This window comes from Symphodus melops, assembly GCF_947650265.1.
Source record: "Symphodus melops genome assembly, chromosome: 7".
In the NCBI taxonomy this organism is placed as follows: Eukaryota; Metazoa; Chordata; class Actinopteri; order Labriformes; family Labridae; genus Symphodus; species Symphodus melops.
The window spans coordinates 8,635,212-8,658,680 of record NC_136697.1 but is presented as its reverse complement, the minus strand read 5'-3'; the positions used below and the strand labels follow the sequence as shown (position 1 = coordinate 8,658,680).

Genomic DNA, 23,469 nt, shown 5'->3' with positions numbered 1-23,469 from the left:
GAGGAGGTGGGCTGGTTGTGAGGGTGTCTTTGTAAGAAAGAAAGGAAGGGGGTGGGGTTAAGAAGGGCCACCGAGGCTGGGTGTGGTTGGGGGCAGAGGGGAGCAGGGGTAGCATTTGATGCCTTTAATCCACTGGGATTGGACATATTCTGCACTCGTGTATGAATGCAGCTGAATGTATGTTTCGGTATTTGTGTTTAGATTATCCTTCTTATGCGTGTACATTTTGGCATGCAGCGGCTACGAGCTGAGAGTTTTATTTTAAAAAGCACAATCACAGATTCCACTATTATCCCGGACTCTTGAGTCCTGCCTCAGCGTGTGAGTTGCATACAGGATCCATGAAAGCACCATGTATTATTATGGCTCGGTAACCACTTCAACCCCACACAGAGGACCAATCTGTTTTGACAGTCCGTCTTACTGTGGATTGTCTTTGAGCGCGGGATGACAGCACCCTGTCATGATGGAGATAATCTCCCACTGTAATTCAGAAATAGGCCTTTCTCTAATAAAACAATGGGATTACATGAAACGCAAATGAGCGAGAGAGATCGGAAGAGACAGACTGAAATAGAGACGGTGACTGAGAACTCTTTGACAGAGAATCAGAGTGACAGAAAAGTGGAAGAAGACACGCGTTGGAGACGGAGCGTTGAGGAGCAGAGATGGCTGATGTACGCAGACAGGTCTACAGCTGGAGCTGCTGCAGCCGTGTGCACCGTCCCCGGTTCTCCACCCCCCCCACTCCGCCCTCCCTCGCTTGTTCACTCATTTGCTTAACAAGTTCATTTGTGCGTAGGCCTTCATCGGGTATGGCTGTCAAGTGATGCGCGAGACTGGCCTGCGGAACTGTTGGCCCTCGCAAGCTGTTCACCTGCATCCTTCTCCCCCCTCCCGAACACACTCCCACTCATCCAGACACACACACACACACACACACACACACACACACACGCAAACACACACACATATATGTTTCAGTGGGCATAAGAGCATAGACAAAGTGCTGGCATCCAATATGGCCAGTAGTGCGAGCCAATGATGTGTGAATACTGAGTTCAGGCTGCAATATTTCCACGACATCAGCTGTGGAAAGGAATTGAAATTGTTTTGTTTTTGTTATAGTTTTTCTGATGTTTGCAGAGCTAAAACGATGCATTGCATTACGGACAGAGATGTTCCAACATTATTTGTTTCCTTCACTTGAGAATTTGCCCGTGCATTCCAGAGAGAGAAAGAACCCACAATGTTTCTGACATATTGTTAGCTTTGACTAATGTTACACAACTCACTGCGAGCATGCACTGTGGTTTTCTACACCTAACAATATAGCTGAAGCCATTTTTAATTTGAGATTTTAAAGGAGGCTAATAAGATATGCTTTCAGATCAGAGCAACGAGTGTCATATTCATTGATAGCACATTTAAGGCTGTATGGGACGACTGGTATTTTCACTTTACGACGACAACTGCAGCATTGATTCTTAGTCGGAGTTTAGTCACAGACCTAAGAGAGTAGGAACACTTACACGGAGAAATGTAAAATAAAACAGACCTTAAGCTTATTTTTTCCACCTCGCAGTTTGGTTTTTAAAGTAAATAAGCTGTAGGCTTTGATTTTTATTTTTTTATTTAACCTTCTATTCAACCAGGAAGAGAAACTCATTGAGATTAAACATCTCTTTTTCAAGAGTGTCCTGGATAAAACAAGCAGCAACAAAGTAACAGAGTTTTAGACGTCACACACGCTGGGGCTTGTGTCTCAGATCTCACTGCACATCTATCATGTAGTGTATGACAGGAATGACAATCACTAATCAGACCTATTTTTGCTTTTTGTGCCAGGCTGTAAACATGTTCCTTTCTGCTGTAAAAAAAACCCAGCTTGTTTGGCTGTGGTGTGGATGTGACTTGTGGATTTCCTGGAGCCAGCCTCAAGTGGACACTCACTGAAGTGCAGGATTTAACACTTCCGCATCGGCTTCATTTCTCTACACCAGGGGTTGCTGCTTGGTAAAGCCCCCGTGGACCGTTTCAAACTAAATTGCCTCTCAAGGACAATAAAGACTTTCTAAGACAATCAAGAGAAAACATTTTATTAAGATCAGAAGAATTCTAATGAAGTATAAGCTGATACACAGGAAACATTCAAACTCAGGAAGTTGTAAGTCTCAAATGTTTCCGTGATTCACTTGATAATTAGTTTGATTTTTTTTTTCCTATCCAGCCTTCCATAAAAGAAAAAAAAACTAAAGAGTGCACATCATAGTGTGTGAAAATGTTGTGTTACAAGGCAGCATTAACATGAGGTAATCCTGAATTGACACGACAAATGATTCATTTAAGAGCATGAAATATTAAATCACGGGCTAAATTCTTCCTCCGACACCTCCTTTTTCTGGCATATATGGAGATTGAGTTCAGGAAATCATCGGACGATAAATACAAGTTAAAAAAAAGTTTGTTTTAGGGGGAAATATGGTATCTCTCTTATCTCCGTCCCTCTTGTTTGTCCTCATTGTTGTCGCCCTTTTCACTGGAGGCAACGTTAACAAGAATCATCTCTGCGGATTTGCCCTCATTCCTCTTCACGTAAAATATGCTGCTTCAACAAGACTGTGCAAACGGACACAAACCACACACGTGCACGCTCAACAAACACAGTGAGAATGCGCGCTTCCTCACGAGCCTCCTCATCAGCTCTTTTCTCTGCTGCTTCTTGCTTCCTACAAATCCATGACAAAGCTGACGACCAAGCCTCATCAGCCTTTTCTCTTCACTGCCTTTCACAGCTTTGCTTAAACTTACACTTCTTCAACAGTACGTCACACCACTGCACTGTTAAAACCTACACACTGAATAACGGTGGGTTGTTCTCATAAGGCTTTCATTTGGAAACAAAGGTTACTACGAAGGTTCTGCTCTGAACAGCAGTCAGACATTTCGGCGGTTGAGTTGTTTGAAATCAAAAACAACAATCTCGCTGAAAACGGAAGTTCAGAGAATATGTCACTTTACTTCTGTTTTCCCCGTTAAATTAACCGTTAAAATCTCATCAAGGAAACTAAAGAGTAAGAACACAGTTTCACCAAAAAATAACCCGCTAAGTCGCCTGCTGACATACCGAGGCTGCCAAAGTCACTGTATGACATTTTACTAACAGATCGCCCAAGGCACAAACAAAAAAGCCAATCCGTGTGTTTACATCCTCAGTTGTGTTTCCCAGTTTCTTGGTATTGTTTAAGTGAAAGCAAAATGTGTGGCTCAAAAACCTCCGTACTTCATAGCTGATACTGGTGCCAGTCAATTCTCATTTCAGCCTTTACCTGAAACAGTTCATTTGAGCTGCTGTCTCTTTGAGGCTCCCACTATCCTCTGATTGACCGGCTCTGTTTGCGCTCGTAGGGAAATTTGATAGAGCTTCCGGGTGAGCGTGTCCTCGGAGGAGGTGCCGGGGTGGGCGTGTCCTACAGCTTTGCTCCAATAGGTCGGCAGAAACCCAGTCAGGTTCTGGCCAAGTCCCCCAAAGTTAAATGTCGTTGAGAGCAGCAGGAAACTACAGCAGAGGTTTAGTGTGGACATCCAACGTCGTAACTTCATGCTGTTATATTATCATAGAACAGCATAATAGATCTTATTTAATTCTTTACAGACTCATAAACACTGGCTTCAATTAGGATATAAATACATACTGATGTAAAAAGCCCCATAAAGAGTAGGAATACACTCGAATGAGGATCTGTGATGCAGGATTCAATCACTCTACCTGTTAATGACTGTTCGTCAACTGAAGCGTGACAAGCTTACGCCACACAGCAGACTAAAATATCTGCGGAAGAAGAAGAAACACCGTCAGTCAGCCTCTGCAACGTGGGCAGAGTCGGTGGTTCCGCTTCTCCTGGAACATGAGCGTTCTCCCACACACTCTGAGACCAACACACAGGCCTCGAACAGCAGAGATATTTCAGATCAAATTAACCAAAATGTGCATTTTAACGACGAAGAGTAGGTCAGTAAGTCAGCCAGTAAGTGAAGAGTGTCTGCATTTACTTTCCAGCAAGAACTTGTTTGCAACACGGGAGGCTTTGAAATGAATTTGCCCTTTCCAACAAAGAGGCTGTTACGTGAAGGAAAGGCAACACTTCAAGCCATAAATATTCATAAGTTCAGATGTGAAGAGTTTTTAGGATTTTAGAAGAAAGTGGTGTTTAAGGAGAGGAACATAAGTGCCAATTTATAACATACATCTGCTTTTCTTCATCGTGCATTGTTTCCTCTGGGCAGTTTTACTGTTGTGTATAAAATGTGGATGCGTATTGTCCTTGATAAGACTTCACTAATGTTCCTAACACTTATTGTCAGACCCAGCATTAAAGTGCCTTCACACCTGTTTGTGGCAGTAATAACCTCCTTTCAGTGAAAAAACGAATCGAAAGCGGTCTTATCAATAAGATTGAGTGAGAACAACCTTCCATACTAAAACCTCACAGTGCCCGAATTTGACATGGCTTACTGCCATTTCCCAGAGGAAGGCAGGTCCGAACCCCCCACAATAGTCCAGTTAGTTCCGGTTCATAATGAAGGGTTCCAGGAACTTGAATAAAGGGGTAACCGCACCAGTGTGGTACAGTCAAAGGTCCAAGCTCCAAAGAAAATCACATGCATGGTCAGATTGTACAAACATCTTGCATCATGATGGCAAACATGACCATGACCACCGCAAATCAGTTGAGGCAAAGGTAAATATCTGTCCAAAGTCTGATCACATGATTTTAACGTTTGGTCTGAAGTAAACAGGCCTGTTGTACAAGTCCTCATGTTTAAACAAACTCGATCCATGTCAGTCCTGGTGGTCGAAGGCTTCGGGTTGTTAAATGCTCCCCTGTGCCCCTAAAGGCTCCGGGCAAGTCACCCCCGTCTTGACCCTGACATTCTTTAAAAGGCTGTTTTTGCCTGAGGAGGGTAATTCTAGATACTGACCAATGTGTCAGCCGGCCATAAGTGTTTTTTTACTCACAACCTCTTATTACATATTGCATTAATTGCAACTATCATTCTTTCCCCTTTTCCAGTATCATGAAATACAGAATCAGCCATTTATAATTGGCCTAATGACAGCCTCCTCCTGCTGTGACGCATGTTATCCAGGTGGCTCCTGAAGGCCGTTGAGTGATAGTGAATGAGCAGTTGGATTTGCTTCTGCTCAGTGTTGTGAAATGGGGCATGGGCTTCAAGTAACGCATGACGAACCGATATATATGTTCATGTTTGATTACGGATGTTTTGACGGCTCCGTCAACCCTGACATCGCCTCTGATTATTTACCTTCAAGACGAGAATGACAACAAATCATCGCCAAAGATAAAATGAGATGAAAAGCTTTTGGTCATAAAACCTGTGATAAAACGTTCAGCATTGAAACACCTCCAAAGGTCTGACCTCATTAACTGTCAGTCAGTCTGCCTCTCTCTTCCTTCTGGCATACAGCAGCTGTCTGAAACTCTCATGTTTAGGACCCTTACACTGAGAGTCACCTTCGAAAGGCCCATGACCCCAGAGTTTCATACCCATTTTTTTCCCATCTTTTTTTAAACATTGATATTTTTTAGATCCAATTTATGACTTGTACATCGCCCTTTTCAGACTTCATCTTTCAAACATCTAGGAGTAAATACCATCGAGTGAAGAATATGTTTTCCCAGTATACATGTCTCTAAACTTCCATGTTTATTTTGTTCTTTCTCATTGGTTGACACTTGTTCTTCCACACTAATGAACCATGGAATAATTCACAAGAAGTGCAAAGAGTTTTTTCAGGAAGCAAACGTTGTTTCATCAGTTAAATGTACTGATGCTTTTACACAATTCAGTTTCCTCACGACTAGATGACGTTGTTTGAAGTTGAATTTGAAGTTGATCTCCAGCATGGACAGCTTTAACTGACAGTTGGAGAACAAGCCTGGGCTATTCATCTGATACGTCGAATACATCCGTACAAGAGCAAATCAGTTCCAAAGCCATACAAGCCTGTGTTTACAGAAATATGACTTTGATGTACTTAATAATAATTAGAAATAATTAGCTAGCCACCCATTAGCTTAGCTTAACATTAAGTGGTGCAACATGCAACAAATCATTCAGTTAGCTCGTGGTCACTCTGACAATCTGTGTGTGCCCAGTGCTTCGAACCTAAAGTCCAGTTTGTTTTACTTTTACTTTTTTGATTTCCATATTGCTGCTGCAACACCCGAATTTCCCCCTTGGTGATCAATAATAATAAATATCTTATCTTATACTTCCTTGGCTTTGACACACTTCGAAGGTGTGCTTGGGCACGGTACATTTCAAGCACAAGCAGGCGGGTACACAACGCTGACAGCCTTCATTATGGAGAAATAAGCCACAAAGAAGTTCATGTTTCACAGCAGTCTCATAAAGGAGCTCCTTTAGTTTTATGCATGCCATAAACATTAGCGCTCTGCCTTTAGACTTTTACTCTGAACCACACCTGAACACTGCTGTCCGAATGTGTGATTTTACAAAGCCTATTGCAAGTGTGAGGCCCAAGGTGCTTTTTCTCTTCTACTGGCTCTGCTGTCAGCGGACACGTTTGCCTCGGTTACCACAGCAGTAGCACAACTTTTTTTCCACCTTTCCAAATCTGTGCCTTTTACAGACAACAAGGTGTAACATAGGCGTCTTTAACTGACCGCGCGAGGGGGACTATTAGGACCTCGTATTAATGCACACTGACCGTCAGTCCTCCCATTAGCACAGCGAAGTGGTCAGCATTTCAGACAAATAACTTATCAGTCACCTCAGTTATCAGTCAAGCTTGTAATTGTCTGTGCACCCAACCATGCTCCGTAGTCAATGTGCTGTGTGTTGTGTTGTATTACAATGTGCATCTAGAGGCAGCTGTGAGCCCGCAAGCTAAAGTTAGTGAAGTCAGAGAGAGACTGAGGGTTGGACACCATGGGTAGATGGACATGGGGCACACACACACACTCACTTATCTATTCCTGTATCTCTTTTCCACATGTGTCTGTGCCCTTGCTTGCTAAGCCTTGGTGCAGTGAGTAAACACAGTTACTTCGCACTTCTGCTCCATAAAATACAACACCTGCACCCAGATGGATGAGTGTGTGTGTGTGTGTGTGTGTGTGTGTGTGTGTGTGTGTGTGTGTGTGTGTGTGTGTGTGTGGGCCCCTGCTGGCTTCCTATGATAGATGTCACATACTAAATATACATTAGCATCTACCGTAATATTAAACATGACATCTTTGGATGTTTTACAGTCAACTCTTTTTAGAGTTCCCGTTCTCAAAATCAAAAGCTACACATGCTCTGTTCATTATGTTGAAAAACTAATTAGAGATATTCTAGGAGAACGTAGCAAAGGCATGCTAAAGCGATACAGAAACCGTGACAGCCTCCAGGACAGACCGGATAAATATGTCTTCATATGTTCTTAAAGAAGACAGACAGAGAAAAGATAGGTGTTGGATGAATGCCTGCACAGTGGAGGCCTCATTAGCTTCTTGGCACGGCACTCTGTGATCTAGAAAATCTGCTTTTATGAAAAGCAATAATTTAGTTCAGTCTTTTAGAGCCATTCAGTTAGGACTATTTCAGACTGACACTAAAAATGATGAAAATGAAGTTATCAATCCGGCCTGATGTTGTCATATTGACAGAGACATGTGCAGTTAAATAATAAAAAAAAGCAACATTTCCATTTGTTTAAAACAAACAGACATTTTTCCTGAAACTACACAGAAGTCAAAGCACGGGCTGATGACTGGATAATGACATTCTATCCGATCTGATCCTTTCTTTCAGTGAAGCCGTGTCGAAGCCAATCACCTGCACTCACTTAGAAATTACCAGATCCATCTGAACTCCTAATTACTCCAATTATTAGTGAAGCATGGCTTTAAATCACACATGACCTCCGACCATTGTCCCAACACGGCGAGGTTGGTCCACCGCTGAGAGAGGAGGTGACCCGTGTAATGACAAAGGAAATGAAGGAGCAGGCCAGTGATTGGGACTTGGATTTTTTTTTTTTTTTTTTAAGAAAAGAAAAGTAGTTTGGAGACGGGACATTGGGTTAATTTCAAAGAGAAGTATCCGTGGTGAAGTTAGACGTCGCTGCAATTCTGGCATGAGAGGGAGCAGTGAAACACGACATGACCATTTGTGTCAAGGACTTTGAGTCAAATCAGTGTATTATTTATGATTTATTCATTTGATTTAATGTGAAGATATAAGATTGTTAGAACAAACACTTTGAAAATCAAGTTCGCTCTTGAGTTCTTGATTAAATGAGGATCAGAGACATTTTGAATTGTAACCAATGATGTGAGCGTCACATTTAGCAGGGAGGTGAACAGAATGTTTTAAACATTTACAGATTAGCTGCATAAAATATGAATTGTATTATGGATGACTTAACTGCAGGCCAAGCCAACAAAAGTTTTTCTTTTTTAATTTTAATCAGAAGACGAAATCATGTACTTCCTATTGATTTCAAATTCCTCTTCAGCAAGCAAAGTGCTTTCCGCTTTCCATAGGTGACGTTTGGTTAACGGAGAGCATGCATGAGGACACAGAGCTCGTGGATGCTCAGACGCCATCTCAGTCTAGTGTATTTTCTGAATTTTCCAGCTCTAGTTTTTGTACATCTAGTCAAGTTTTAGAAAAAAATTATATTTCAGATTTTTCACTTTTAAGCAAATAAATGATGATTCTATCTCTTCCAATTCTGCTCATGCTCCCATTTGACAAATACAACATTTGAGAGTAAAATTTTGTCTTGCTAGCAGAAGAATATTTAACAACAAAAAAAGAAACTCAGCTAATTCTGAAGACATCACAGCGCTGTGTGGGAGAAATAAGAACAGAGTTTTGGAAACTTTTAACACCTTTTTCTGATTTGCGTTTGGAGTTGGAAACATGGAGCTGTGTTGGATTAAAATGTGCTCATTTTGTTAAGTTAAATAAGGACACTGTAGAGTTCCACTGATATTGGTATAATATCTTAAATAATTAAAGACACATTTTTTCCACTTTGGGCAGATTCCAATATTTTTAAATCCCCCCCATCTCCTCGCCATCAATATACTGTATATCGATATACTCTGAAAACACGGTCAGTCACGCCCTTTGCAAACAATTCCCTGAAAATAAAACAAAAGATGAAAATCTTCTTTAACGATTTACACTTTGAGTCCGGCGATAATTTGGACTTTTGTGGGCTCATTTTGTGTGACAGATCTTCTCAAATTTGGCGAACGCCACTCTTACTTCGGTTTAATGTCCAGCTTTGACGTGGTCAGCTTTGATCTTGATTGGGGCAACTGCAGAAAAAAACGATGTCACGCATGTCAGATGTGTCAAAAGGAAGGAATTTTGATCTCTCCTCTCATGTACTATGAACGGGTGAAGCCGAGGGGTGAGACCTGACTCATCATAGTTTTCTTTGTTTTTCTACTTGTCTGATCTGATTTATTTTGAGCCTCACGGTTACATTTTTCGGACTGTTAAGAAAACGTAGCATGTTTTGCTTATGTTTTGCTCTGTGTGCTTTGTTCTCATTTTGCCCCCCGCATCGCCATAACTTTGTGCCGCTAACGTTGGGAACCCTTGGACAAAGCAGTGCAGTCTAGCATGTCTAACACAATTACCAGTGGCTTTAAAGAAAACCTATTAATTAATGAACAACATATTGTTTTCTTCTCAATGACTTACAATTGCTGCGTTGACTCATGATCACAACACGAGTCCACAAACCGTTTTTTTCTTGCTTAAACTCAAACAGAAGAATTCAGTGTTGACGGTATCTTTAAAAGTACAAAACCTACTGACTGGCCTGCAGAGAGAAACTGTTTTCCACTTATACAGTGAGTCTTCTCAGGAGAGTGAAGGAGTCACTTTGGGTGAGACGAGCGGGATGACGGCAGTCTACATTTTCACATTTTAGATGTAAGATATAAGTAGGTGTAAAACTTATTTCGGTCAAGTTCCACATGAACTTGTTTACGAACTGCAATAAGGACGCACATAAAATGTAAATAGTGACATGTCTTTATAAAGACATTTTAGGGGGCATCAGTGGCCGAGTGGTTGGAGGCTGTAGTCCTCTAATTAGTCAACCTGGTTCAGATCTGACCTGTGGCTCCTTTCACGCACGACATTCCCAACTCACCCCCCACCCACCCAAAAAAAAAAAAAAACACTTCTCCCAAAAAGAAAGATTAAAAGACTACAGTGTGTTGCTTCTGTGCTGCCACTGAAGAGCGGATTACAGTTAAATTCATCAGAGATTTCTTTGATTGTCGTCAGTAATTAGGGACACCATTTTTGCACACCCTACACATTGCGACCACAGTGTAATTAAGTCCCTGCACAGTCCTGTCAGTCAAACTCGGGGATAAATATGCTGCATTCGTTTACAAATCGAAACACAGAGCACAATCTGAGGATTAGCATGTGGACTGTTGCAAAGCGGTTTGTTGTGAATGATGCTTTGGGGAATTGTTCTCTCTCCAAACACACACACACACACACAAACACACCTGCATGTGCGGCGCTGCCACACCGACTCCCACACACACCTGTGTTTCTGGTGCTGACATATGGACACACACACACACACACACACACAAACACACATTATGTACCTCTAAATAGCTCCAACCTTCCACCCACAATCCATCCCCAAATGTTGTGTGCAGGAGATTTTGCATTGCGTACTCATACCTTCAACTTCTGTGCAAAATGCTCCTGTGACTGTGTGTTGGTGTTTTTTTTGCCTACAGAATACAGTGAGCTGACTCAGCCTTGACAGTAGAAATCGGAAACAGGAGACAAGGACTTGGCTAACAACATAAGCCGGCAGCAAGGTCGGATGCACACACACACACACACACACACACACACATATGCAAACAAAGGCACACACACACACACTTTTTGTCTTCACCTGCCATATTGGAAATAACAGTAGATCTTATCTTGAGGATTTAATTGTTTCAAAGTGTTTCAAAGTCAGTCAAGAGTTTGAAAAAAGAAAGCCGAGCAAAGGATGTATGTGCCAAAGTGTGCGATTAAAGCCACTTGTGGGGGGGGAAAGGGGCAGGAGTGTGGGGAAGGGGGGGGGCATAAATATCAGCCTTTTCTGGACACTTCTGCTTTTCCACTCTGTCACTCTCTTTCACACACACGGCGGACCGGCCCACTTCCTTACCAACCCCATCTCTCACAGCGCTGCCCGGACTTCCCACTGCAATTACTTATAAAAACTTTTCAGGGCCGCCACACGTGGTCTGGTTTTTAAAGAGCTGCGTCCCCCTCCTCACGTGGTGCGGGGGGTATTGAGTCGTCACAGACCCCCTGAATGATCACCGAAAAATAAGGCGGCGTAGACAATAGCTCGTCTTGATGAATTCAATTCTTTCAGGACCCTGTACCGTTGTCCAGGCAGCTCCAGGCAAAACAATCGTTGCTTTGATAGTCCAAGAAACACACACAGTTGCTCCTAGAAACTCCCACTAACTACTTCCGAATCAGGATCTAAAGATAATATACATCTCACCGGAACTCGGGATACATTCACTTTTTTTTTCACTCCTGAAACTCTCCTCTCCAACTCTTCCGACAAGATGTTTCCGGTTGCTTGAGCCGGCGTGAAGCACGGCGAATAAAGACCAAAGACATCAGCACACTCGCTCCAAAAAAAACAAAACAAAAACAGAAAAACAAAATGACAGCGTGAACTGACCTGGTCTGCGGTGGAAGCGGCAATGGTGTTCGAATCGGACATGGTTTGACGCTGTGACCCAGTGGTGCTTCTCTGCTGGCCACTGTGGGCTCCTTCATTCACACCTTGCCTTTCAGTTCCGCAGCGAAAGAGGGGGGAGAAAACACAGTATACCCTCCCTTTTGCCCTGGCTTGATTAATGCCTGAATTACTTTCACCTCATTTCATCTGATGGAGCTCTGCTTCCTCTCCGCCTCTCTTGCTCATTCGGCATGGTAGCCCACTCTCTCTCCCCCTCTCTCTCTCTCTCTAACTCTCCCCCCCTCCCTTCCTTCTGTGATTCCAGCTCTGCCTCCCCTCCATCCATCCCTCCCTCCCCTCCTCTGCACTCTTACTTTTTAACTCACCCCTCCCTCCCTTTCTCCTCTCACTCTTTTACTTTCTACTTCTACCCCCCCCCCCTTTTTATCTGCCGTATTTCACCATTTCAGGAATATGCGGCCTCCCTTCCTCTTTCCTTGTTCTCCGCCCCCCCCTTTCCCAACTCCCCCCCCCCCCAAAAAAAAAAAAAAAAAAAAAGACACAGGAGAGATCCACAGTCTTTTGCCTCTACCTCCACAATGAATGGCTCGTTGTCACTCCAGCACCTAGGCTGAATACAGAGCAAGTAAGCGGGAGAGAGGAGGGCCCATGGGGGTGTTGGAGGTGGAGGGAAGGGGGGGGATGCTGAACTTCAAGTTAAGCTGGCCGGAGTAAAGTGTGGGGGGGGGGGGGATGTTGGAGCACCCATGGGCTATGGCCAAGCTCTCTCTCTCTCTCTCTCTCCCTCACTCTTTCTCCCAACAGATTAAAGCTAGGAGACAAAAAAAGTGAGGAGCCCACAAGTGAGGAGCCCGCACGCCTTCCACCGGACCCCCAAACCCCAACCAACCCCCCCCTTCCCCTCACCTACCCCTTCTTTCTTTCTCTCTCTCTCTCTCTTATTTCTTCCGTTTGTTTTCAGGAGCAGCTGCTGCAGCTCTGCAGACCACCAACAACTTCTCTTTCAGCGGCACTTGACTCTTCCAAATCCTCGTCCGTCTCTACACCCTGACATTGCCAATATACACCCCCCCCCCCCCCAACCCCCCCCCCCACACACACACACGAACCACCATCAACCTCTGCCGTATCACAGCAAGAAGCCAGCTAAAGCTCAAGCCCACCTCCTTCGCCTTGTCCACGACATGCTCATAGAGTTACACCCTTTCAAATTCAGCCGCTTCCCTCCCGAGCCTCTGTCTCGTTGCACACATTGTTGTGCTTGTTTGCCACCATATGGCTAATGGCTCCCCCCGAACAAAAAGAGCGAGGAGAAAGTGAGGAAGTGCATGTGCAGTAAAAGTGCATCCACAATGGGGGCGTGCGATTCAGAGATCAACAAAAACATCAGTCATGCAGCAGAAGGAGAGGCCGTCACTCAGCGTCAACTCTCTGACGGGCTGTTGGGCGACTAATGTCAAAAGTTGACAAGCGATTGGCGCCCGGCCTAATGGGTGTTTGATTGCCGCGGACAATGACCACTGACGCTTGAGTGGAGGCCCTCCAGTTATGTTCAACATGAGACGAGCAACTCAGACAGGATGCTATTCATTGGCCTATCAATTCAGAGGATTAGAATCACACAGGGGATCCAATAAAGGAATCATTACCATATACCCGCCCTATTCAGAGTGCTGAGAGGAAGCACGGAGGGCAGAGAAAACAAGCGCCGGGGACAAATAGTCACACATGTTGACATATTTATAACAGACAAACCATTGTTTAAGAGCCACTACACATTCTCTAAAGATGTAGTGTTTCTCCTTTACAGCTGTTGATAACTCTTAAACATTCAAATCATTTTGGTCTCAGTTTGTTTTCCCCCCTTGTTTGAGCATGACAATATAAGCAAAAATATCTAAAATCAACAGTTTGACCAGGCTACTGAGGATTTCTACCACCACCCGGATGAATGGCATTTTGAATCATTGATCTTATCTTCCTGTAACTTGATTTTTCAATGGCCAAATTTCGCTTTCAATGTGTCCCCATGACAACCTCACACATCTTAATTGATCTGTACCATCTTTATTGATATGTGACAGCCGACGCTGTTGTCCAACGTTTTAACAATGTTCTCAAATATCAAATGTCAGTGTAGACTGTACTAATGGAGCTATGCTACAGTTAGCCTCTTTGGTTGTGACACCATGCAAAATGAATACAGGCTCTGTGGTCTTTATCTTTGGGTCATCTTTTTTATAGCGTCAAGAGGATGTGGATATGATGCTTCGACATATTAAAGGTGGAAAGTCATTGCTTTGAACGACAAGGTCAACTTACCCATTGCTGGTCTGGTCTGTACCACAGTGGGCCTACTTATGTTAATACAGTCACTTTATTGGTTTAATGTATTTAATCCCATCACATCTCACTATAGTACAGCCTCAGTAGGGTCTGTTGGCCTCAGATAAGGTCAAACCTAATGACAAGCTTAAAAAATGAACCCACCCAAACTTTTACACAAACACACTCAACCAAACTCGAATCATGAGGGAATCAAGTGGAGGGACGATCAGCCAAAATGAATGGGGTGGGGACAAACAGATCCTGAAGTAAATGCTTGTTGTGTCTGCAGCTGGCTGTTTTCAGAGGAGGGAAGAACGTATTTGGGCAACTAATTGCCCTATTATGTGAGGTCATTTAACGCTAACTAGAAAAGCACAGATGCTTCTGCTGATAAGAACACTGGCTTGTTAAAATCCTCACTTGTCCCGTGCTTGCGACTCTGGGAAAAACAGCCTGTGAGAGAGAATAACGACACGCACGCTGAGGATTTTCACCGCGTTATAAAAAGCACAGAAGTCCTGTCCATGTCACTGACACCAAGGACCTGAGATGTTCTCACACATGACTACTAAAGAACATCTCCACATCTGCCCACTGCATACGAGCAAGTCTTTATTGCACACATAAGGGTGCTTATGAAGTGCTGGAGGACTTTAATGAATCATGTACTCATGTCTGAGGGATGATGAAACAAACGACTGCTACGATGGTTCATAAAGACGACATCAGTTTTATCATAGCTCGTTATGGCTTTCCTTCACACGACAGCAGAAGCGCCTTTAAAACAGCTTGTTCAAGGTGAGATGCCTTCATTAAGATACAATTCGAGGAGCAACATAAGGCCTCCTCAGATTTCATCCCCACAACATCACCATAAGTAAGCTCAGCTCCTCTTACATTCATATTGATTCGGCAATAGCGTAATATTGGTGTCCTAATCTGTGACGTATAGAGAAACAGCGGGAGCTCCACATACTGTACCTACACACCCAGAAGTGTTCTCCTACGCTGGCTTCGCCAATCCCGTCTTGCTGCTGTGACGTCTCCGTTGCTTCCGCTGAAGACGGTGCAGAGGGGTGATGGCTTCATCCTCCCCTTACACCTCTGTGACATTCACAGTAAAGGCCAGATGTCACAGGAGTGCAAATATCTCACCTTCAACGGCCAGTCTAAAGATGGCTGTCGTTTCACTCTATGCCATCAGAGGAAATCTGTCGGACGTGACATTTTGATGTTAATAGTTTGATGTTCTGATGAGGTGTGCAAACACGAGTTGGTAAACAAGCTCTTGGACCTTCACAGAGAATGAGATGGTTTAATGGTTGGTAAAGGACAGCGAGTTTCGTAAAGAACTCCTGCATAGCACTGCAGCATGCATAAATTAAACACAAGCTACAACATCTGAGGCGGAGAAATAATGCTGAGGTGAAAGTGCCAAAAAACTGCAGTACCTTGCGTGGCCACTGGAGACTGTATGCAAGAGAGAGTCCCTACGTCCAGATAGATAGATAGATAGATAGATAGATAGATAGATAGATAGATAGATAGATAGATAGATAGAGACGGACGGACAGACAGATACAATCATCCAAGCAGCAATAGAAAGGCTAAAGTCATACATAGCAAGACTGATGTAATGACGGATGTTTCACAATAAATAACCTATTTTGGCTAATTCAGAAAATTCAGGTGTCCACTCTGATCATTTTTTTTTTTTTTTTCCCAAAAATTGACGAAATCCATGAATTTATTGAGAACTGGTTTCCAAATTAAATCATGGAGATCAACTTCTTTTCAGCTCACGACCCTCTCCGTGATTCAAATGTCAACATGTGACCAGAAAAGTGAGTTTGGGCGCGAGCAGCTTTGTATGTTAACAAGCCGACGCCAACGGACAAGAGCAGAAAGGCAATCAGAAGGGCACGGAGCTAAACGCTGATAAGGTCACAACGGATCCCTCAAGGCTTCTCCTGTCAACTCCCGCACACATGCCAACATCTATAACGGCACATCAGAGGCCAAACAACTATTGATCCTGAAGTCCATCGCTTAACATACAAAAACACATAAACGTACAAAAACAGAGCAACAGAACTTTAACATTGGAAGGGAGAGAGAGGAAAAATAAAGTAAGATTCAGGAGGTTTGCCTCTTTCAATTCCCTTTAAAGCTCTCGCTCTGACAATCCAACATCCTCTCTGATGAGCGTAACCAATGTGCAGTAATGTGAAGATTAATGTAACCTGGCTCTTGCACTTCCTCACTCCGATTTTTAAATTGGGGTTTTAAATCAGGCAGGTAATAAAATGTTCCTTCAGCATGATTTCAGACACATCCTGCTGTGAGGACACAGCAGGCAGGCGTTTCAGCCATAAAGGTGGATGTAGGAGCTGGATGACACGGCAAAACCACAGCTAATGAAACTATCATCGACTCTAAACGTATGCCTCCTGATGTGAGGACATAAAGGGTAGCAGCAGCTTGAAGTAAAACTGAAACCATGTCCTCATCTTACTTACACAGTTCACACATCATTTCATGTTGGGGGGAGTAAATCCTTGAAAGGGGTTTACTTCAGGAACAAACCAACAGGCTAATTGGATAGTGGATAGGTGAACATAATGGACCACTGCTGAAGTAACACATAAAGCTGTTGCCTTGCCTTCAAAATAAAAGCACAGGAAACGATTGAGTGGGACACAGCCTAAAAAGATGTTACAACTGTATTGAGTCTGTTGCGTGTCGTAAATAATCGTTATCAAAAATGTGTGGAAAAAGAAAGAAGAAATAATACAGCACTGTCTTTTAAGAACCCTACTGCAGCCCTCAAACGTGATGAAACAGGAAGTTGTATGTAAATCAGATGGACACACTCCAATCTGATCCAGATTTAACAAACGTCATGAGAGTGTCTATCTGAAAACTCTATTAGTAGATCCACCTAATGACAACAGGAATTGTCATGTTGTCGGGCTTAAGCAGTGAAATTCATTGGGGTTGAACGGATCGGCATTCAAATTTTGAAAAACCTCTTAAGACCTTGATCTTGCTCTGCAGGGAAATCAGTGAGGCTAAGTTGAATGGCATGACCTAAAGTGCTTTCATGGCCACTTTTGTCTCAAGTATCTTACAATCTGAAAGGAACAGACAGCTGATGGATCAGTCTCTAAAGTTTGATAGGTACAAAGAGAGTGTGGTGGGGATGGCAGAGGAAAGTCAGAAAACAGTGGCGAGGAATATGCACAACTCAGACAGAAAGACATGAAAGACACTAATCTCCTGTACTTTGAATTCTTCTCATTTCATCGCCTGCTCCTGCCACTTTTCAAAGCACTCTTATCTGTATGGACAAATACATTCAAATATCACTCATGAAAGATACATCACTAAAAGGACTTTTCTTTTGACTTGAGAAAGTTTTGTGTCCAAAAGGCCAAACAGGCACAACGAATATTCAGTGAGGAGTTCAGAACCATACAACGTGGTGTTTCAAATGAGATTATTTGTCGCCCAGCGTTTATTTGTGTCATTTTGCCACAGTTTGAATAAAGCCTGTCAGGATGAGTAGGACTGTCCGTCGGTCTGAGGCCTGCAAGATTTGCTGTCCCTTGTCCTCAGAAAGTCCAAACTGGAACAAGCACAATCTGACAAAAAAATTTGTCCTTTAAAAAACTAAGATTTCTTTTTTTCCCTCAAAAATAAATGAATAAATAATGCACCCTAGCCTGACCAACAATAACAAATTACAAGACACATTTTTGACAATTGTCCAAATCAGTTTGGACTACAAAACGCTCGTCAAACAAACATGTGGACTGCGTAACTTATAGCTCACTTTGAAGTGAGCAAACACACACGCACATATATACACACATACATACACAACCACCACCGACATACAAGAGAGAGGTGGAAAACAAAAAGAACAAACTCCAAATTCTCGGAGGTCAAGCAAACACATCCCAGCGAGAACGTCAGGCTGACGATCATTGGCTGGCCTGAAAGAGTGCAAAACGCCTCATAGTAAACCCTAAGCCTTTTTTAGCTTCCCTCTATGAATATACGTGTAACGTATACTTGTTCTCCGACAGCAGCAACAGGAGCTAGAGGCATTTTGTTGTACACTAAATGATTTCCTAACTTGAAGAATGCACAAACAGTGATGTATACACCAATGCTTTAGCCCTCAATAGACATGCAAGATTAAGAAAACAAATCTGCAATAATATTGGTTAATATTGTAATGCAGATATGAAGTGTGATAACTTAGCAACTATTGACTACGGCAGATTTGCTCTCAGCTTGTGCCTCGCTATGTTCACCGTGTTACACAGTTCCAGTTCCTGCTGTCTCTCCTGAATCCACAAACAAAACAAAACAATCTAAAATACAGAAATGTTTGGGGGGTTTTTTCATTAGGTTTTCATAAACCACGTGCCATTAAGGAACGTAGCCTCTAAATTCAAATGTTAAGCCAATGAATTAAGAGCTCTAAACCTGCATTTGTTCCACTGTCCAGCTGGTGGCTTCATTGTGGCAACGTCCACTCCTTCAATACATTCTATGACACAAAATCGTAACGATGAAGTGACTTGAATTATTTTTGTTGTGTTGGTGATTTTGGCTTTTACTTCACGAGTAAATGAAATGAAGTTAAATCTAAAATCCTTCACATACAGTCACAGCATAAAGCCCTGTTGCGTGTTTCAACATCCATGGATCAACCTGCTTTTGCCCCGAGAAGATTATCTCACACGGACACAACAGGCCTTATTACATCCTCCTCGATCTATATATCTGTCCCTTACAGCAATTAGCTTAATATCCGTTCACCTCTTGTTAACGCAGCACGCCTGTGATGGGACGTCTGACTGCGAGAGGGGGCCTCGCTCTGGAGGACGTATCGACAGTCCCGACTCTCTCTTCTCCTCCTGAGCGCTTCACGTGAGGGGGAAAGCTCCGAGCAGAGGGGCAGAACAGCTGAGAGGAGATATTACAAGAGAAGTGAAGACGGGGTGACATGAAGGGAGGAACGGTGAGGGGAGAACTTCACAGGATTCAGGTTCACGGTCTAAGACGAGCGCCGCAGGAGCAGAAGAAAAGGGGGAGAAGCACAAAAAGCTCAGTTTTGCAACAGCAGGTCGGCTTTGTCCGCTGCAACAAAAGGACAAAAATGTGCTGAGGCGCAGTTGGAGGGAAAATCAACCTTTTCTTGTTCAGTCCGAAAGAGCTGGCTCTTTAATTGGAAGTGGGGAAAGAGAGTGTTTCAGAGTGGAAAAATTGCGGATAAACATCAGTTGCAAAGTGGATAAAAAGAGAAGAGAACACGGAGAGAAGAGGGGCTTCAAAATGTGACAAACAAAATACTAATTACTTGAGGGATGTTTGTCCTGCTGTCCAGCTGACCTGAGCTGAACACGACCCAACACGGCCACTCCCACCCGAGGGAGACAGAGAGCAAGACAGGAGAGTTAAAAAAAAAAAAAAAAAGAGAGAGAACAGAGAGAGATTTCCAACGCTTGGTTTAACCTGAAGTTTCCATGATAATTTCTCTCCCCAGCCCTCACTGCTTTGGCTGGGAGGGCCCCAGCTGTTCGGTCTGTATAAATAGCGTGAGGCTTCGGCTCGGACCCCCGGGGAGAGCGGGGCTCATTGGAGAGAAGGCATGGGAACAAATCGGGCCGGAAAAAGCACACAACATACACATTTTGACAAACATATGGGACCATCGCTGAGGATGAAAGTGAAGGACATGTGACTTAAGTTGGCCTCACGTGGCAGAAGTCACTGTCGCGCTCGAAATGTGATGAGAAAGAGCAGGACGGAGGGGGAGAAAGAGATGTGAAACATGTCTTCTGGGTTAACTCAAGTGATTAAATACAATCTAAGACAACCAATGTTTTCACTACAAAAGGTAAGCTCCAAATGATACTTATATTAAAAGATCAAATATCCCATCAGAAAAAGTAATATGTATACCGACAGGCAGAAATATACAAAGGACTGATCCGTCACTTTAACTCGGGTGTCTCGGTTCTTTGAAATCCACCTTCCTGTAGTCTCCAAAGTCAAGAGCTCCTCAAGCCAACATAATCGAAGAGTCCTTAAAAAGCTCAGGAGAAAAAAAATCTCGTCCATGTCTCCATGATGATTATGCAAACTCCATCTGCTGATGAAAATCATGTGATATGATTCAGAGCAGCAACTTAGTGGACCTTGCAATGACATCTTAAAAGTTTGTTTTTTTTCACCTTAAACAGAGTCAGTCAGAGATGCACCTCGGAGAAACAGGGTCCTGTCTTTGGAAAGTCAAACTGCACGTGATAACCTGCTACGACTTTTACGCTTTAGTTTGTATCTGATTTACATGAACTAAGACTGTAACGGTTTGTGTGTTAGTCTCTAACTGCCAGGCAGTCCCACATGGCAGAATCAACACCCCAATCCAGGTGGCGGTAAAGCTTGTAGCTGTTTGCCAACTTTTATTTCACAATCAACGGAGATATCGACAACGTAACAGAGCTAGAAGAGCGTCCTGTTTTTTTTTAATCAGAAACTTCAGCTTCCTCGAAAAGTTCATCATTGGAAACACGAACGTGCTGAACAGGCTTGTCTTTACTTTTTAAACATAAGGTCAATATTACAAGGACACACATGCTTTATTAGTTGTGCTTTATCATTTGTAACGTTCAAATGAGCCCTGGGTCAGTGAGTCATGTGAAAACTGACCAAGACTGATCACCCAGCTTCGCTCTTTGTCGCTCGTCAGGTGTCTGTTCTGGGCGGAGTTTATTGGCTGATGAGCAGAATAAAGGTGAAGAGATGTCTTATTTATACCTATTAAATGATCGTTCTTGTTTACAGTTACTTTCACTGCCCATGTGGGGAAAAAGAATATCTTTAAAGTTCGAGCTTTATTTAAACCTTTGTCATATAAAGGCAAGATGTGATTACCAGTTTTCATTTAACATGGAGGAAAATCTTTTTGAGAGTCTGGTAGATTATTTAAAAAGTAACAGCTTCTAATCACGTCGATGTTTTTTTATTTATTTATTTTTTACATCATTTTGTTCTTTTTAAGATTGTCTTGTAAATGTTGCTGAGCCAAAACTTCCAGTGGAGGAGCAGAAGAGAGCGCCATAGATGGCCGGAGATCAAGCTGTGAGGATACGCACCAACAGCAGAACGTTGTTTTATCCATGGCTCAGTCAGCCTGTGTGATGCTCTTCTTCCGTGATGACACTATTTTCCAAATAACAGCTGTTCCCCAGCAGTGCTGCACTTTGTTTATCAAACAGCCTCATCAGGTTGGACGATGAGCAACGTGGAACTTTTCTTTCTTGTTTAGATACCCGAAAAACTTTTTTTTTTTTTTTAATCAAACAAATGAACCCAGCATTGATAAAGATTTCCTGTGCGAAAGGGACTAACGAGAGGCAGACACAGAGAGCGCAGGAAAAGTGATAAATAACAGGGAGGCGTGCAAACAGGCAGGAGAGGCCCGTTTGGCCCTGAGAAAAGCAGACCCCCTCCCCCCCACACACACACCCCTCACCTCAAGCTTATAGCTGCCATTCAACACCCCCACATACACAAAGTGCCAGGGAGCAGGTTGGGTTCAAGCGCAACAAATTACCTATATATGCTTCTGAAAAGAGCTTTGAAAAGAGTTCAATCGGAAACCGTTGAAAATGATCGTAATACTAAAGGAAATGGGGGGAGATTTAGGAGCCCCGCTGCACATTGTCACAGCCCTGTCCATAATTTCACTGACTTCAGAGAGACTGCGAGTGTAAAGTCGCCTTCTTCTGACTTGATTGTATTTTCTGTGGAGTCGGAGGGAGGGGGAGCCATTAAACCAGGAAAAGAAGGGGAGAGGAAGAAAATCTGAAAAACGACATTTTCAGCCTGAGTGGTTTTTCCGAATGAAATCTAAAGGTCCAGAAAACAATGGACTCTTTTTAGGAGGGGTTAGTTTGTTGGTGGTGAGTTACCTTTATAAGGGTGCCCAGCAGTGGACGTGTTTAGCATTTGTGGCACTTGTCCCTCAATTGTGCGTTCGCCACAGTGGCTGACGTTAAATTGACATTGGGCACGCCGGTTCCTCCTACGACCACTTGTAAATTGTTTTTTTTTTCCGCCTCATTCAGCGGGTCAGTCGGGATGTACAAATCAGAAATGATGTCTGCTCCCCCCTCCTCCCCCCCCCCCATGCCCTCACAGATCTCTCGCTCACCCACTCTCTCTCTCTCTCTCTCTCTTGGTTAACATCTGTTTGTTGGCCTCTTGCCCCCCAGGCAGACAACACGGTTGCTGAGCACTGCTGTTAACTAAACTGGCTGACTGGCAACTCAATATGTTTCTTATATAAGAAAGAAATGTGATGAACGCTGGGATGAGACGGTCTAACTTCACCTGGAAAAGGTGTACTCAAGTCATGGGGGCCACGTCACAGTCGATCCCAAACAGAAGAGTGTAGACGCTGCAAAAATATCGAGCAAATGTCAAAAAACGTGCATGTTGATTATGACTTAAAACAAGCCACGATATGAAAGACAACTTTTTTTCAATAAATGCTTGGAGCATCTCTTTTGGGACCAAAACTGGCCCTCGAGCTACAGCTTGAGCTGCACCGTTTATTTTTTATAGTTTCAGAGTCTTCAGTTACCAAACAGATTGTGTATTTCTGACTTCATAATTCAGAAAAAACAGAACAGGGGTCGGCTGAACACATTCCTTTCAAGTTTTTTTTCTTCAATAAGTTTGTGTGAAGCGCTGCGTACGTGTTTATGTGCGCTAACACATCTGTGCAGAAATGCCAAATATGTTATGTGCCTGTGGTATGTGTGGATCTAATGTAAAGTGTGTCATTGGCTGTGTGTGCGTGTGTGTGTGTCTGTGTGTGTGCGTGTGTGTGTGTGTGTGTGTGTGTGCGTGTGTGTGTGTCTGTGTGTGTGTGAGTGTGTGTGTGTGTGTGTGTGTGTGTGTGTGTGTGTGTGTGTGTGTGCGTGTGTGTGTCTGTGTGTGTGTGTGACCTCGGGGAGGTTGTGTCTGTGGGCACCACTATTTATTTCCATTTAGTTTCCACTTCACAGCCTACAGCACACATTAGCCACACAACCCCTGGGAAATGCCATGCACACACACACACACACACACACACACACACACACTGAGTGTCACACACATTCTTTCTTTTCTCTCTAACACACACACACAAACACACACTTGCACACACACACACACACACACACACACACACACACACACACACAGAATGAGGGGTAATCAATAGAGATAGTCATTTACAGCGATCTAAACACTCGCGTCCT

General features: G+C 43.3%; 1 protein-coding gene across 4 annotated transcripts in view; it reads right to left on the bottom strand.

Moving 5' to 3' along the window:
• The window catches only part of slc6a9 (solute carrier family 6 member 9), an 88,026-nt gene that overhangs the window by 36,431 nt on the left and 28,126 nt on the right, over nt 1–23,469 (bottom strand). The window contains exon 1 of one of the 4 annotated variants that reach the window (XM_079349443.1): nt 11,789–12,152. The exons of the other annotated variants lie outside the window; for them this stretch is intronic. Within the exon in view, the coding sequence (XP_079205569.1) occupies nt 11,789–11,830 (42 nt within the window). The 5' untranslated portion in view covers nt 11,831–12,152. Of the gene's footprint in view, nt 1–11,788; nt 12,153–23,469 lie in introns of those variants that run through there. 4 annotated transcript variants of the gene reach the window in all.